This window comes from Colossoma macropomum, unplaced genomic scaffold (assembly GCF_904425465.1).
Source record: "Colossoma macropomum unplaced genomic scaffold, Colossoma_macropomum, whole genome shotgun sequence".
Taxonomy (NCBI): domain Eukaryota; kingdom Metazoa; phylum Chordata; class Actinopteri; order Characiformes; family Serrasalmidae; genus Colossoma; species Colossoma macropomum.
Genome location: NW_023495983.1, coordinates 15,372 through 33,135, shown reverse-complemented (window position 1 = coordinate 33,135; position 17,764 = coordinate 15,372). Strand labels below are relative to the sequence as shown.

At 39.2% G+C, this 17,764-nt stretch overlaps 1 protein-coding gene across 1 annotated transcript; it reads left to right on the top strand.

The window, feature by feature from the left end:
- Positions 1-414: 414 nt before the first annotated feature.
- LOC118803888 (cell surface A33 antigen-like) lies at positions 415-17,167 on the top strand. The gene is made up of 8 exons (XM_036564422.1): positions 415-534; positions 4,598-4,709; positions 9,533-9,871; positions 13,395-13,694; positions 15,031-15,057; positions 16,071-16,181; positions 16,400-16,440; positions 17,000-17,167. The coding sequence occupies exons 1-8, from the start codon at positions 415-417 to the stop codon at positions 17,165-17,167; spliced, it is 1,218 nt and encodes a 405-aa protein (XP_036420315.1).
- Positions 17,168-17,764: the final 597 nt, after the last annotated feature.

Genomic DNA, 17,764 nt, shown 5'->3' with positions numbered 1-17,764 from the left:
CTTTTCTCTTTGCTTTTGAGCTGTTTGTCTTTATTTTCATTCACAACTCTCTTTTGCTCTCAGTTTTAGAAGTTTATCTTTTTTATTTTCTTTCCTTTTTCTCTTTGCTTTGTAGCTTTTGTCATTTTTCTTTTCTTTTTCTCTTTATTTTTTACACTTTAATGGCTACTCCTCTACAAAGCTGCACCATTTTCTTTGTGTGTCTCTGGGGCTTTAGTAGGTCGATCTTCCTGCTGAGCGCTGTTACAGCAGTCATCCTGGAGCATTCTGAGAGTTGCCGCATCCTGACCCACCTCTGGGTTTTCAAAGATCTGATGCATGTCCAACGTAAACTGGATTACAGAGGCACAAATGTTGGCACCCTGTTCCTACAACAGGATGGCCCAATGAAGTGATCGTCCTGTTAATAAGCCCATGTTGATGGCCACCTTGGCCCTTTCTGAGGAAAACACAAGAAAGCTGCTGCTCAAAGATGAGAGAACACTGCAGCAAGAAGCCTCTGCAGCATCCAGGATCCCCTCTATATTTCTCAGGGTGAGGGAGCTGATGCTAACCCCAATCAAACCTCAGGACTGGATTGAGCACCCAGGGATTCTGGACCTCTTGTGTGGGACTGGGGGAAGCTGCCATATTTTCCAGACTTCCTAGGCTAGCAGAAGGACTGGTATTAAACACGTGAGTGTGCTGGGCCAGCTGCTGACTTGTTGCAGCAGCTGCTCACACCCAATCACCTCCTCCTAAGACTTCAGGGCATGTCTAATGAGGTCCACTTCTCCTGAACCTCCTGACTGCTCTCAATCCATTTATTTTCTTTGACTTTACTGGTTTGTGTACAAGACCAGCTGGTTAATCCAGATTCACCGGTGCTGCACCTTCTGTCATTGGTCAGCACGGGGGACAGAAACAAATGCAGGGTGTGGGAATCTGTAAGTGTTACCTACTAACAGGGCTACAAGTGAGAATGGTGTGAATTGAACATCAAGAGAGCAATGCTAATGTGCTCATGGAACTCAGGGAATAACCTGCCAAACTAAGCCATTGGGAGCACTGACAAATTAAATTGATATGCAAGTGGCAATTGTACAGGTCCAAGCACTTTGTGCAGTGTGGAGATTTATGAGGTACTTTAGCAGACATTTTTAGTGGAGATTTTTAACAAATAAGTCCAAATACTCACAAAGCAGCAGAACAATCTCCCACATGGCTGCATTTTATGTTTTTTTTTTGTTTTTTTTTTGCTGAAGTGTTTATTTTTCTTGTTTAATTTTAAATTGAATGCTTTTTCAAATGGTTGCTTAATAGTTGCTACACTATGGTACACTGTGTCACTGTAATGTTTTTTTGGTAATCATATGGTGATCATACAACAAAAATGAACACATTCATGATGACCACATCTCCCATTGTAAAACTAATGCAATCCAAAAAGTACTTCAGTTAAACTCTTTTGGATGTACACATTCTGTGACACAGCAGTTTCTCATACTAAAAAGGAGGTAGTGTTTTCTTTTTTCTTGCTTAACACTGTGGTTAGTAGCTGCGGTAGATGTCTGTCACATAAGAAAAAAAGTGAACAGAAAGAACTGAGATGTTCCTCTTTAGCAGCTGTCTGTTCTTAAGTCTTTATGTTATGATGTCTATTTCCACCTAATTTTTTCTTTTGTGGTGGAAATTCCACGTATTACCATGCTTCTAATATAATCTTCATCTCCTGTACGTATTGAGGCTATGATATCTGTTTGGTATTCTTGTATAATTGTGTTGCAGTGACTAACCCCACTCCAGGTATTTTGTCTGTTCTTGAATGAAGACTGAATAAAGATAAACTTTAACATTGAAGCATAAATGTATAAAAATCTACTTCATTATATCATTTGTATTTAGCAAATACTGGGAACTCTGGTGCTTTTGGCCCAAATTTAGGTGTATGTGAGAATGTGAAAACAAAAGGGAAGTTTAGGTGTCTCCTGTGCCTGCAAGAAAATAATGAAAATAAGATATTCCCTTAAGAAAATTATGGAGACAGGATATCTTGTTATCAGGATGTATTGTTATCAGAACATAAGCTGGTGAACCATACAAAGATCTATGTTGGAAAGAAGGGTTTTTCAGAAGTTCTCTAAACTTCTCATTAGGAAACGTTGAAAATAAAGTTATTGTGGTTTCACTCTGAACAGTCTATCTGCCTCTGTTATTCCTGTTTTAGGAAGTTTGCCACAACAGTCTGGTGTCATGAACACAGGACGGCTAACCCCTCCAAAAAGTGACTATGGTAACCAATGGTCCAATCCCGGGAAATGAAAAGGGTGAGATGTGAGTCTGGGAAATCTGAGCAAATTTATTGGACTGAGCCCATCGGAGGAAGTTGTGGGCCCCTGTCAGCAGGATACACTGTTTCAAACCTAGATTGTTTTGGTTTAGTGAGTAAAACTCTGATGTCAGGCCTGGGACCTGTAGTGACTCTGCTGGAGACAGAGAGGGTCCCCAGCACGTGGTGTATTGTTGTGTTACATATAAATACTGAGAACCTCAGAAAAAGAGTTGTTGATGCTCATCAGGCTGGAAAAGGTTACAAAACCATCCCTAAAGAGCTTGGAATCCACCAATCCACAGTCAGACAGATTTGTATAAATAAAGGAAATTCGAGACCATTGTTACGCTCCCCAGAAGTGGTCGGCCAACAAAGATTACACCAAGAGCAAGGTGTGTAATAGTCTGTGAGGTCACAAAGGAACCCAGGGTAACTTCTAAGCAACTAGACAACATGACCAACAGCTTGCATTTCTTCAACTACACAGGAACCATCCACACAGAACAAACAACAAAATTATCAATAAACAATATGTCCGAGATGTTCATACAAGAAAAGATAAATAAACCCCAAAGATTTTGTCAGCATAAAACGTGCTAATGCTTCGGTATGTTTATCTTGAACATTCAGCTTCTTGTTGATCAAAGTGTTTTCCTTGTTATGAAAAGCTGGTGTTGCCTGAAAAATGATCTGACATTTGGGAACATCTCCAAGCCACCCCCTGCAGCTGCCCTTACTGGGGTGTTGCACTCCAGAAACTGTCCTTCCTCCGTAACCACAACCTGTAGTTTGACTTCTCAGCCTCCTCTGACAGTTCTACCAGAAAGACTCAGCAGTGAAAGAAGACAATTTTTTAATCCTTGATGATTTTACAAGTTGAAATATATCAATGCAGTAGAAATTACAAAGTTTTCGGCATAGGCCCCACCCTCAGTCCAGGACTTAGAGCATTGAGACCCTCGCTGATCCTGCCGGATAGATACGGCAGAGGCAGAGCCTACACCAGGATAACCAGACAAAGCTCATACTGGTGGTGTGGTGGGGAGGAAGAAGGACAATGCCAAAATGTAGACACCTGAAAGCAGCAGAATCGGTGCGTAAGTCAATTCATTACAAAGACAGGTGTAGGCCTGTGATTGGTCAGGAGAAATCAATGAATGTCTTCTCGAACCCCCTGACCCACCTGAATGAGATGATGAAACACTGCATGCTACTTTCACTGTTTTTTTAAATACGGAAATGTGTCTTCTTATTGTAGGAACGTGTAGGAGCTCAAGATGTTTTTTTCATTTCAAGATATTCTATGTTTCTTTGTTATGCAATATATTTACCTTTTAAACAACAACGCAAAATAAAGCAGAATTGTGTCTCATTTGATCTGCATAATGATTCTACTAATTTTACTAATTCTACTAATTTTTCTGAATTTCAGCTTAATTAAATGGTTAAAACTTATTGATACGCTGCCTGAGAGTAACTTTATATTTCAGGTGGTTTTGGCTTTAAATATATATATTTTTTTTATTTATTCATGATGGAGGAGAATATGCAGGGTATTATATGATAATATAGTCCCCAAAGATAAATTATTTTTTTTAAGTTTTATGACAATTTGACCATCATCAACATTACATATATAACCCAGAAGAAACATTTACGTTCACTGGTGGTTTTGGAAAGTAAATAAAATAGTAATAAATAAAAAATAATACTTGTATTGTAGTCATGGTGACCTCAGGTTCCTATCACCACCACTGTAAAGAAATCTGAACCATTTCACACCAAACCACTCTGAATGACAGCTAACATCTCAACCACTGAAATATGCAAAAATTTTGAAAAATCTTTGGAATTACCCTCACCTGAACCTAGGTTTATGTTAGAAGCACTGTCACTGGTGTGATGAATATGTGAAATTGTGACATAACATGACTGTAATATTAATAAACATAATCTGTCACAACAGCTCATGACAGCATAACATCTGCTGTAGAACATTCTATTACTGTAAGTGAACGACAGCAGAGTTAAAATACAGTGTGCTTTTTGTACATCCATTTACACACTCAAATGGGTAATGACCATTAAATTTAACAGCACACTGACAGTGAATGTTCCTTTTGTGCAGTGTGATTCAAATGATCAGATTCTAAATGGGTCTGTATGGATTGTGAAGCATTTTGATGAGCAAAATCTATTTTTGGAGCCTCCAAAGCAGAGGTTTTCTCAGGATGTGGTCAGAGAGCTGAAGAGTAAAAACATCTGTGTCACTTCTCACACTCTCAGAGTGGACTGCTGAACCAGAGAGAGAAAGAGAGGGAGGTGAACAGTTCGGTTCTCTCAGTAAAGATGTGGCTCTGTGTGTTTCTGCTCTACTCTGTGCTGCAGGAATCTTCAGGTGAGTCTACACGACTGTGTGAGTTATTCTTCATGTGTATCACTGCTTCACTGTAGTGAACTGTAGACAGTGAACTGTAGATGAAATGTAGAAAAGTTCAGGTTCTAGATATGCTGTTGTTATCATGTCTTTATTGGCTCTTTCTCCTCTCTGTCTGATCTACTTTTCTAAGGATTGACTGTGTTCTTGTCTGAAACTGATCAAAGCTGGTTCTTTAATGTTCCGTTCAGTGCTGCTTTATATTTATACAGGCTCCAGTTCTGGCCTCTCTTATAGACTCAAAACACTCAAGTCACTGAGATGCTTAAACAGAAACTCAACACTGGAAACAATGTTGATCCAATTCTGTAGATAGAGACTAAACACAGTCCTGGACAAAATCACTACATTAATGATGATTCACACAGAGACAATCTGAAACACCTCAGGACTAAAGTGTAATTAACCATTTCCAAAACTCTCCTGGAGAATGTCCAGCATTTACAGTTACCATCCAGTACTAGTTTATCTAATCAATCCTTTAGTAAATTAAATCAGGTGATTGAACTGAATAAATCCTTCTGGTGGCTGGAGTGCAGCGAGTCAGAAAACAAACCTGTGTTCTTATAACTGTGTTCATCTAACCTACATATTCATAACTTTACTGACAGACATCATTCTTCTTGCATACTACTGTGTTTATATTAATTGTAATGTTACATACAGGCAACTGCCCAGATAAATTGTTCCAAACAAATGATCTTAACAATATGATATTACAGCCTTGGATACATCACACTACATTTAAAATTCTAACAGATTATCTCACACATTCTGACAGAATTTTGCTGATTTCTAAGGTGACCCAACACCAAACAACCACACTCCAAAATTAAGGTGATATTAAAACAAAATGCTGAATTTGTGTCAGAATTACATGAAATACTCCTTGAAATTCATCAACACACTGCTACATTGCTTTCCACCATGCAGTAATTCAGCCATATAATGCCTCACTCAACTACAATTGTAACAGTATAAAAAGTGCAATGCACACATAAGAAAATAGAAGATTGCATTCATTTTGAGGCACTACATGGTTGAAAGCAATACAGCTGTGCATTGATCACACTTTAAGGTGGACTGTATTCAATTCAGAGATGAATTCAGTATTTTGCTTTGTAATTTCAAATCCTCATGTTTTATTTTTTCTGTAAAGAGGTCAAGCTCTGTAAAAATAATAGATATTTTGCTTGATATTTTGGCAGGAACTCTGCATATCACTACAGAAAAGCAGCGCATATTATGCCTTTACACTGTAGTGACTGCCTCGGCTTGTATTAATACTGTAACAGCGATCAAAATAAGATTCTGATGAAAACATGACTCTGACCCAAGAAAAGTTTTTCATTAATGAAACAGGGAGAAAGGCAGATATATAGCACTGAAATTGCATGGGAGGTAGGCACAGGGAGGTAACCACTAGCCACAGGCGTCACCCCCAAGGTGACCCACACACACACACTCCTAGACACAAAATAACACATCAAGCCCCTTAACAAAACAAAACAAAAACATAACAAACCCCAACACACTGCCACAGATGGGGCTCTTCTCCTGGGCTATGCTAGCAGCCAGTCCTCTTTTGGGCTCCTCAATACACTCTGCTCTAGGCACACTGTCCTGGTCTGACCTTGGCAGGCCTCCAAACTGTGGCTCCATTGGGTCTTCTGTCCACTGGTGTGCCAGAGTGGAGGGACAAGAGAGCTCTGTGTCCTCCTCCTCCAGCTCACCGTGTCAGGTCTGCTGCTACCAGCATTCCTCTCCTCCACCCTCTGTTTTCTCTGCCACCTACCATGCCTATGACACTGGTGCCCTACTCTTTGTCTTATCCATGACACTAGCTGCCACAACCAGCTTCAGTTGTCCCGTCTCAAAGCCCAGCATTTCCTTCCTGAGGTCAAATATGCCCCTGGCTTTACACTTGGCACAATGCAGTCAGACAAGTACTGTTCTCCTGGCAACCGTCAAACCCAGACTCATCCATCGGGTTGGCAGATGGAGAAGTGTGATCGATCACTCCAGAGAACACGTCTCCACTGCTCTAGAGTCCAGTGGCGGCACTTTACATCACTGCATTCGACGCTTTGCATTGCGCTTGGTGATGTAAGGCTTGGATGCAGCTGCTCGGCCATGGAAACCCATTCCATGAAGCTCTCTATGCTGTTCTTGAGCTAATCTGAAGGCCACATGAAGTTCGGAGCTCTGTAGCGATTGACTCTGCAGAAAGTTGGCGACCTCTGCGCACTATGAGCCTCAGCATCCGCTGACCCCGCTCTGCCATTTTACGTGGCCTACCACTTCATGGCTGAGTTGCTGTCATTCCCAATCACTTCCACTTTGTTATAACACCACTGACAGTTGACTGTGGAATATTTAGTAGTGAGGAAATTTCACGACTGGACTTGTTGCACAGGTGGCATCCAGGTGGTACCATGTTGGAATTCACTGAGCTCCTGAGAGCGACCCATTCCAAAGTTTGTAGAAGCAGTCTGCATGCCTAGGTGCTTGGTTTTATACATCTGTGGCCATGGAAGTGATTGAAACACCTGAAGTCAATGATTTGGATGGGTCAGTGAATACTTAATATATGGTGTATATATCCCTACTGAAAATTAAGTGGAGGGTGTGGGAAGGGGCGAGTGGAGTGAATCCATGATTGGCTGCTTTCATGGACTTACAGGCCCTAGCAGTGAGCAAACCAGAGAAGGAAGAAAAAAAAAACAGACAAGACAGTGGAATCTGCAGAATTCAACAGCATCGAACCAGCGCTTAATACGGACGATGTGTCTGAAAAAACCTGCATCCATGGCCTCAGTCAGTGCTGAGTCAGAGATTGGGAAAGTCCGGAGAATTCCTGGTGAGCCAGTAGTGTTCTGGGCCGGTTATTGTGAGCTAATAAATAAAGGATAATCAGGTTTTAGGTGTTAGATAGATAGTTGTGTTGTTTCTCCTCATCTTCACACATCAGCTGTTTGATTTACCTTTCATGTCTTCTTCATTTGGATCTTCCCACTGTGGCAGTAACCTGCATTTTTGGCTTAAAGAAATTATCAGGTTTAAATTTGTAGTTTTATCATTGTACATCCCAGCTGTCTGACTTTAACTTAGTTTTGTCAGCCTCTCTGAGTGTAAGTTGTGCGTGTGTTAAATGGATGGCGCTGCAGTGTTGGTTGTGTTTTTGTGAATCCAGCTTTCTGATTGGTTGCAATTGTTTTGTGTCAGGGTGGAAGTTTTGGAATATGTAGGGTAATGACTGCACTGATGATAGGAATAGACTATAGCCTGATGTAATGGCATTACAGGACATTAGCAGATTGTGTAAAGTCATATTTTTATCAAAACACAAAAAAGCTTATTAAATGCAGAAAATATGTATTTCTGTAGTGAAACTTTATAATCCATCATAATTCAGCTTCATAATTTTCTTCAAAACAGTGATATCTAACTGCTCACCATGTGCCTTGAGGAACAGGAATGCAGACTTACTTCCTTAAAATGCAGGGGTGTGGCTAAAATAAGACACCAGCTTGTCTAAAAAAACAATGCAGTGATGGTGGTGAGTAATGAGGAGACTGAGCTGAATGTGTCTATTAGGAAGAATAGTGTTTGTGCTGCTCAGACACTGGTTAAAACCTTCATCTCCCCTGATCTGCCTGCCTCCATGCCCCATGAAAAGCCAGTGGCCTCTGAGTCTTCTGTCCTGCATGTGAATGCCAAGTCCCTACCCCGATCACAGTTTTGCTCTCCTGCCCTGTGTTTGGTCTTTCAAACGGGTGGATGTTCGCTCAGGTCAGGTCTCCAGCTTGAGTTGGGTGATCAGAGTATGTGCCAGACTCTCATTTCTCTGGCATCCGATGACACTGCACTGAAAGTCAGCTGACACTGATTTAGTTTTGGCAGTATGGGTGCCTTTAAAAGGAGCAGAGAGGTGATGGAGAGAGAGAGGAAACATGGAAGAGGGACAATAAGCAGCACAAAGGACTGGTGAGATGAAAAGCTTGCATGTGAGAGAAAAAAGAACTAGAAAATCTAGCTTTGAAGTCTCTAAAGTAAGGACAGCTTTGGTTTTGTTTTTTGTATTGTTTCTGTTTGTGAGTGTAAAATAAAGGTAAAACATCTGTTGCAACCATCTCTCCTGCCTCTACCTGGGCAGCTTTAGCTGTGCTATTCACCTGCTTGTTGTACATTCCACTGTTGGCATGACACAAGCGGTTACCGTGCCACACATCAATAATCTGATTGATCTGTAATTAATCTGATTTCATTTGTATAAAGTTTGACAACAATGAGAGTGCAGAGGTGGTTTGATGTGTCAGTTGTATACCAGTTGTATATTGTTAACTCTTGGCACATTATAGCATGTAATGACATGTTCTGTTTTGATGAAATTATCCAAAAAATTTAGAATAAAATAGCAGATCATTTTGCATGTCATCATTCATGTATATCCTCATTAAAACTTAAGCGCACCCTTAAAACACCTTCCCACATACCTGTGTACAGGACTGGATTAAGAGATTTTCACACCAAAACATGAAGTTGTCTAGAGTGTGTAATCAGAGTTAAAATCCTGCAGTGTACACAGAGAGTTTAAATGGATTGTCTCTTTGATGATGAATCTGTCATTTTTGGATCATTAAAAAAACACATTTAATGATTGCGTATTGCACCTAAAAGGGTTCCACTATTGTACAGTTCAAATAACCTATTTTGGTACATTACAGAACTCTTTCTGCTATGAGTGAATATGCAATGAAGTTGGTGATGTGGTGTTTCTGCAGGTTGCACTGTGGAGAGAGGTTTGGGGGCAGTCATCACCAAATCTGTGGGAGACTCTGTGGTGCTGCCGTGCTCCTGTACAAACCTACAGGATGATCCACAGACAGTGCAGTGGGGATTTTTGGAAAGGATCATAATAGGCAACTACACAGCGGAACTCTCAGTGTTTCCACAGGATGGCAGTCAGAATCAGCGCTACAGAAACAGAGTTCAGAGACTGAATCAGAATAAACCAGGAGATTTATCTCTGATTATCTCTCACCTCACTGAGAAAGATGAAGGAACGTATCTGTGTTGCATCAAGAAGACGTATTCCAGAGCCATCAATCTTTATGTTAGAGGTAAATTACTCATTTCTGTTTCTTCATTAATTATGAACTACTGGTTTCCTACACAGGCAATACAGAGACAAATGGGTACGTGGCAAAGAGTAACTGGACTTTTCAAATTATGCAGGAACAACAACAAAAAAGGACAGAAATGGAGAGAGACACAAGGTTTTTGTGTAACAGTGATATGTTACATCTGACTCTCACCTACCGAAAAAAAAGCTTGTTCAAACATTTTTACAGTTTGCTGTAAAAGTTTGTTTTCTAAACTGATCTTAACATAGACAGAACAGTCTGCACTGAATTTACTTGCTTCCAGTGTGCTGAGCATTTTCACATCAATACACATTCTCTTTCTGTTTAATTAATTTTGGCAATAACTGTGCTGACACATTCATGACTTCATTCACATGGAAAGAATGCATGCATTTCGTAATAATGATAATAACACGCAAAGGCTTTTGGTAAGTGCACAATCTCCTCAAAAGGGATATTTGATGTTTTTTTATGTTGCTGAGTGTTATTAATAAGTATGAGTATGTGTTATTTGTGATGTTCTGTTAGGGTTTGTGGGCTTTGTGTGTTAGGGGGTTAAAGTCTGTGGCTAGTGTTGACATCCTCCATTGTTTTAATGCTCTTTTTGTGCCAATCTGCTGGTGTGTTTAATAAAAGAGGACTTATTGCAGCAAAGAATCATGGCCTCCCAAGTGTCTTACTCGATGCCAATGCTACATTTGGGGTCAGAAGTAGAACACACCCCCCAGTTGTCTGATGAGAAAGGCACTTCCATGAACTTGAGAGCAGAGATAAAAAGAGGCAGAGCCTAGCGAAAGTTCATGATGACAAGAACAACGCCATCTCCGCAGGGTGAGAGGGGAGGGAACAGTGAGAACGGCACAGCAAGGCACGATGGTGGTCCCAGTGAGAGATATGCCAGTGAAAGTAAAAGCAGAACCGTCAAAGGCTTCATTATGGAAGTGCTATGGTGAGCAGCGGAGCAGTTAGTAAGTCAGCATTGCAGGGAGAGAGAACAACGCCCTGGGTGGCATGACAGGACTGGGCTCGAGCTGCTAGGTCAATAGAGATTGGCTGATGGTGGGGATTGTGTAGCATTCCACAATCAGCTGGCATTTCCTCCAATGAACATGGGGAGGCATGGCCATGCAAGCGGCCACAGGCAAAAGCTTATAGTAGGCATTCGCCCTCCTGAAAGCAGACATTATATGTTGTTTTATGTTGTTGTCTGTTGGGGTATGTGTATGTGTTATTCGTGTTGTTCTGTCGGAGTGTGTGGGTTTTGTGTGTGATGGGGATCACCTTCACTGTGTTGGTAGTGGCGATCTTCTCTGTTGTTTCAGTGCTCTGTATGCACCTTTCTGCTGGTGTGTTTAATAAAAGAACACTTTTTGAAGCAGAATCATGGCCTTCCTTGTCTTATGTTGTCAATGCTACAACAATTATAAGAAAAATAATATTTAGAATAACTTTATTTATAAAGCACTTTTCATCCATATAGCAGCTCAAAGTGCTTCACAATGAAATAATGCATTTGAAAAAAAATATAGTTATTAAAATAGAATAATATGGAAAAAATTAAATAGAAGATTAAACTGAAAAAGTGAAAATGTGTAAGCATTATAAAGTTAAAGAAAAGCTACATTAAAAACATTATTTTCACATGAATGTCTATTGATAAATGTGTATAAATGAACTTGTCCATTTCACTGTGAAAGATAAAAGAGTTCCAGAGTTTAGATGCAGAATAACAGAAAGAGTCTCTCACTGTTTCTGGAATTTATGGAGAGGATTTGCAGAAAGTCAGTACCTGCAGATCTAAGATTGAAAGATAAAAGAAAATGGACCATCAGTGAGGCACACAGATGTTTTAAAGCCCCAGTTTACTGATTTCTTCTATTGTCTATAGTTTTTGGTGTTTTTAAACTGAATTGGCAGAGAAAGAATGTTGTTGGTCGTTTCTGTTAAGAAATTTTTAAAGCAAATTATTGGGACACCTATACGTCACACCCACAGGAGTTTTATGACGTCCCATTCTAAATCCATAGGCATTAATATAGGGTTGGTCCCCCTTTGCAGCAAGAACAGCTTCCACTCTTCTGGGAAGCTTGCTACAAGAGTGTGGGAATTTTTGTCTGTTCTTCCAGAAGAGCATCTGTGAGGTCAGACACTGATGTTGGACAAGAGGGTCTGGCTCACAATCTCAGTTCTAGTTCATCCCAAAGGTGTTGGATGGGGTTGAGGTCAGGGCTCTGTGAGGGCCAGTCAAGTTCTTCCACACCAAACTCACCCAGCCGTGCCTTTATGGAGCTGCTTTGTGCACTGGGGCTCAGTCATGCTGGAACAGGAAAGGTTCTTCCCCCAACTGTTACCACAAAGTTGGAAGCACAGAATTGTCCAGAATGTCTTGGTACTAAGCATTAAGATTTCCCCTCACTGGAACTAAGGGTTCTAGGCCAACCCCTGAAAAAGAGTCCAGTGGCGATGCTTTACTCCACTCCATCTGATGCTTGGCATTGTGCATTTTGTTCTCAGCTTGTGTGTAGCTGCTAAGCCATGGAAACCCATTTCATGAAGCTTTTTATGCATAGTTCTTTAAGTGAGTGATGCAACATAGGATAGGCAATGTGCTCTTCAGCACTCTGCAGCCCTGCTCTGAGTTTGCAGGGTTTTCCACTTTGTGGCTGAGCTGTTGTCGCTCCTAGATGCTTCCATTTCACAATAATAGCACTTACAGTTGACTGGGGCAGATCTAGCAGGACAGAAATTTCAACTTACTTTTTGCAAGGGTGGCATCCTATGTATGACAGTGCCATGTTAAAAGTCATAGAGCTCAACAGTACAACCCATTCTAATGCCAGTGTTTGTCTATGGAAACTGCAAGGCTATGTGATTAATTTTATCCACCTGATAACAGTCAGTGTGGCTGAAACACCTGAACTCCATAATTTTGAAGTGTGTCCCAATACTTTTGCCCATATAGTGTGTGTGTGTGTAGTGTGTATAGAAAGAAATCAGTAATGGCTGGAATTCAGTACAAAGTGTCGGCATCTCAGTTTTGTCTTGAATAAGCTGAAAACTATTTTGTAACTCACGTTAAAACATCAGATAGACAATGTAAATAAATGTAATTATCAGTACCACTTAGTATAGAGTAATGAAGAGCACTGAGTGAACTGGCTAACACATTCTCAGTGATCCATTCATCATGTTTGTGTACTGATTAAAATCTGCCCTAATGCTTCATGCTGTCTTTACTCTTGGATGCACTGTGAGTTTCTGAATGAGTGTGCACACGCATTCAGAACACGATTCACATGGAAATGCTTATTATTGATCTGGTGCATCAGAGGAACAATAAAAACACTGAAGTGTGAAGTGTATTCTTGTTCAAAATGATGGTTTTTGATCGGGTATGTTATTGACATATCAAAATAAATGCTCTGAGAAATCAAATTATTATGTGTTACTTGTTGTTGAGAGATGATGATAATGTGTATTTGTATTTGTGTGTCTGCAGGCTGTACTGCGCTGTGTGTTAGGGAGAGAACGTTCACTCGATCTCCAGGAGAGTCTGTTCTGCTGCCCTGTCCCTGTCCCAGAAACGAAAATAAGATCTACCCTAAGAGAGTCACATGGACTAAAGATCAGACTGCAGTGTGTAACGATACAGAATCCTACAGAGGCAGAGTCTGGATGTTCGACCAAAACCATTCCAGAAATTTCTCTCTCCTCATCTCAGATCTGACTAAAGAGGACTCTGGAGACTACACCTGCAACGCTGATGACCACACACCATATGTCACACTACACGTCAAAGGTCAGCTGGTCAAACTGTTTCAGTACTGATCACACTGCACAAGTGTAACTGACTCCAAATCTGTTTCCAGAAGCTTCTCTCTGTAAGATTAACCGTAGCTGGGGAACTCAGCAGTGTCAACCAGACTGGATTTTCATAACTGAATGAAAAAAAGCAGTAATGCAGCGTCATTATAATGTGTCCTCATCCTACATTCCTGGAAAAAAAAAACATGAATTGGCATTTTAAAAAAGCAAAAATAAATAAATAAATAAATAAATAAATAAATAATAATAATTATAATAATAATAATAATAATAATAATAATAATGATTCTATTTTTTTATTCAGGACATTTAGTTGGGCAATAGGGTACAAAATCTAAAAAAAAACTTTACACAGGAATCAGAGTATTCGCCAGATGGCATTTATTATGGCAATTAAATAATATTAACTGTATGTCAAATTATAGGGATATAAATGGGCATGCAAAACTGCACAAAAGGCAACCTGGCAAACTCAGCATTCAGTGATGCCCATCTGTTCCAGACTTCTGACAGTCACTGACTGCAAAGCATTTACATCCAAGTATTAAAAATAATCATTGTATAGATAATTGTTAGTTAAAAATAAATGTAACTAACAATAATTTTAAGGGTTCAAATCATTTTAAACATGGGAAAATGGAAGGATTAATGCAATGTTTTAGAACATTTAAATTAAAGCTGAACACTGCATTTTAATCACATCTTGACTCCTTCATTTCAAAGCTCATTGCAATTTACAACCCCAATTCCCTCTGCCCATCTTTGCTTCTGAGTCTCTGCCTCTCTAAAATGCTCTTTTTATACCCAGTCATGTGAGTTAGTTGCAAACTCCTCTTCCAGCTGTTTATTAGTACTGTTTATATTAGTACTACTTACTTTTCCAGCTTTTGTTGCCCCTTTGCCAACTTTTTTGAGATGCGTTGCTGCCGTCAAGTTTAAATGTGTTGATGTTTTTGATGAAATGGTATAATGTCCCCGCGACCCTGAAGGAGAAGTGGCTTAGAAGATTCCTACAGACTGCATATTGTCAGAGACTCAGGAAAAAATGATTATCAGATACCCAGGAGAGTCAGTTCTCTTGCTCTGCTCCTGCTACAAACTCCATTTGTAATATTTGCTTTTTCTGATGACACTAGGAGCTTATTAACTGTCTAAAGCATAATCTGCTTTGATAATTGTCAAAAAAGATTTAAATTGTGACATGCACAATTATTTTAACCTAAATAATATGGTAATATAGAAATATGCTATCTCATGTATCTCAAACCCCTCTTTTTCTGTTTTTTTTTTTTATGTGAAATCCACAACAGTGAAGAAAGAAATCACAGGCCAGTCTGGTAAGGTATTACAATATAACAGTATAGACTGTTGTATATATTTTAAATGTGTTGTGTGTGAGTGCATGTTGTTCTCTTTTTTGGTAACATTGTACAGCATATTCCTTAGTAACTCAGTAACAATGCACCAACAACTCTTGAACTGTGTTGCGCTGGTCTGAGTGGATCAGACACAGCAGTGCTGCTGGAGTGCTGAACATTCTAGGCTTATTTCCCAAAATTTCTTCATTAATATGTTTTTAAGAATGTTTCATAAATAGTGGCTTTTAACAGACATGCTTCTTAATTAAGGTGCCACAAAACATGTCTGTTAGTGTTTCATTTTTGAGGATGTTTTTGTGCTACTTTAGTTAAGCAGAGTTTCTGAGAAAACTTACTATTTAAGGTACTTTTTTCAGTTCAGCTTCCTGGAGCTCTCAGCTCTACTTTTTCTATTAAATTTGTTAATTGTTGGTACATTGTTACCACAAACCCAAACCAGAAAAACGTTTGGGCGGTAAGTTAAATTAGAACTAAAACTGAGAACAATGATTTGTGAATTATTTTTGTACTACATTGAAAACACTACAACAGCACATCATGTGATGTGTTAACTTATGAATGTTATGGATTTTTTATTTAAATGTTGATTCTTGCAACATATTTAAAAAAAGTAAAGAATTTAAAGAATTTATCACTTTATAAATTTACCAGTCCTAAAATGTGCGCTTAACCTAGGCAGTTTTTTGAACATGCATTATATTTGTCTGCCTCACTGTGCACGTTTAACCAGTGCAGCTGTGTTTCTAGAACAATCTTTTCTAAGCTAGGTTTAATAGATGTGAAACTAAACTGAAACTGAGTGAAATATACTCGTGGGAATAAGACAGGCTTGCTGTGTTTTGCATGAAGTAAATCAATAAACATTTTCATCATCATTGGGGACTCTCACCATAATAACTCAGTTAATCATCACCAGGCACAGCTATAAATTTGTTCTGAATATGATAATTATTTTCATATTTTGTCTACAGATTTCTCCACTGTGATTGTCATCACTTTGTGTGTTTGTGTGGTTCTGCTACTCATTGGACTGATTGGAGAATCAGCACTGATCTGCAAACTGAGACAAAAATGGACACAAGGTACTGCACACACAACCAAAAACACAATTCATAATTATGGTTAAATCCAGGCTTTGGCTTAATGTCAGTCCTGGAAAAACCTGTTTGTGCTCATAAAAGTAGCTTTGGTAGGAATGTAATACTTTAATATGAGTATAAATTAGATCCCAGTTATGAAATATTTCCTCTATTGAAGATTAAATACAGCTCTTTGATTAACATCTTCAATTGTTCTGCAGGGTCTGTCTCTACAAACACTGAGAAAAGAACACAGAACACAGTGAGTGAAAAAACTCATAAACCTACTTCTCCTTATAACCAAATATAACATACAAGTCACCAACAACAGTGTAAAATATACAGAAAAAAAATCAATGCATTTTCATTTTTTTTTTCTTATTAAAGTAATAAAATATTGTAGACTTTGTACACTGCAGCCTTCATAGGATGCAGCGGGAAAACTTAGATATTGTTGAATTAATGATGCATAAAGTAAACAGTTAAACTTTATTTGACTTCATTTGTCTTTAGGATTTGATTTTTTGTAACACAGAGGTGTCCAACCCTGTTCCTGGTGATGTACTGCTCTTGAAAGTTTAGATACAACCTTAATCTAACACACCTGACCCAGATAGTTCAGGACATGTGGAGCATCTGAATATAAAAGCCAGGTGTGTTTAACCAAAAATCTCCACAGCAGTAGATCTTTAGGACTAGAGTTGCGAACCCTTGCTGTCATGGACACATTGAGAATTATTCTGCATAAATGGATGAACATGATATGAAGACTAAGGTTTTAGCTATTTTCTCCATTACTGTGTGTGTTACTGTGGTTGCAGGCTGATGGTGATTATGAAAATGGTCCTCTAAGAAACCATAACAAGATCAGCATGGGTCCGATCTACCAGAGTCTGGACCCCAACATCAACCAATCAGATTCAGTCTACCAGAGCCTGGACACCAACACCATCCAATCAGATTCAGTCTACAAGAGTCGTATACCATAATACCAATAAACACCAAATAATCAAAATAAATCAATCCAAGTGTGCAACCAGGGGTGTAAAATCTAATCCACAGCAGGTTAACAAGGCTGTAGGTTTTCATTCCAAACAAGCAGGAGCACACCTTATTCCACCTGTTTACGCATTTAGTTTTAGTCTTCAAATGACTGATCATGTGTGCTCCTGCTTTACTGGATAAGATTGGACATCGCTGATTTAAAACAAACCAGTCAGATTCACTCTACCAGAGCTGAAACCTCAGCACTGACACAACTAAAACCAGCATCAACTGTTAAACCCTTCATTTCCAAAGGACTGCAGCAATAAACTGCAGTTATATTTCGTGTTGATCATAATCAGTACATTACACATTTTCCAGCGCTGACTTTGTATTAAATCCTTGAGGAAATCAGAAGAAACCTGTTTAACTCAACTGCAGTTCTGTAAGCTCTATCAAGATTTCTTGGGGAACTTATTAACAAAATGGGTTTATTTTATCTTTAATATGTTTCTAGCCAGAACTTACTGTAAATGACATTTCAGTTCTTACATGATGTTAGGATGTGCTCTTATCTACTGTACCATTTATCTTCCATTTAT

What these genes read in the sequence shown, in the direction of transcription:
- LOC118803888 (XM_036564422.1), top strand. Translation starts at nt 415, where the DNA reads ATGTTGATGGCCACCTTGGCCCTTTCTGAGGAAAACACAAGAAAGCTG. An exon ending in CATCAATCTTTATGTTAGAG is followed by an intron (nt 9,872 to 13,394) that starts GTAAATTACTCA and finishes GTGTGTCTGCAG; the next exon opens with GCTGTACTGCGCTGTGTGTT. An exon ending in AGAAAAGAACACAGAACACA is followed by an intron (nt 16,441 to 16,999) that starts GTGAGTGAAAAA and finishes CTGTGGTTGCAG; the next exon opens with GCTGATGGTGATTATGAAAA.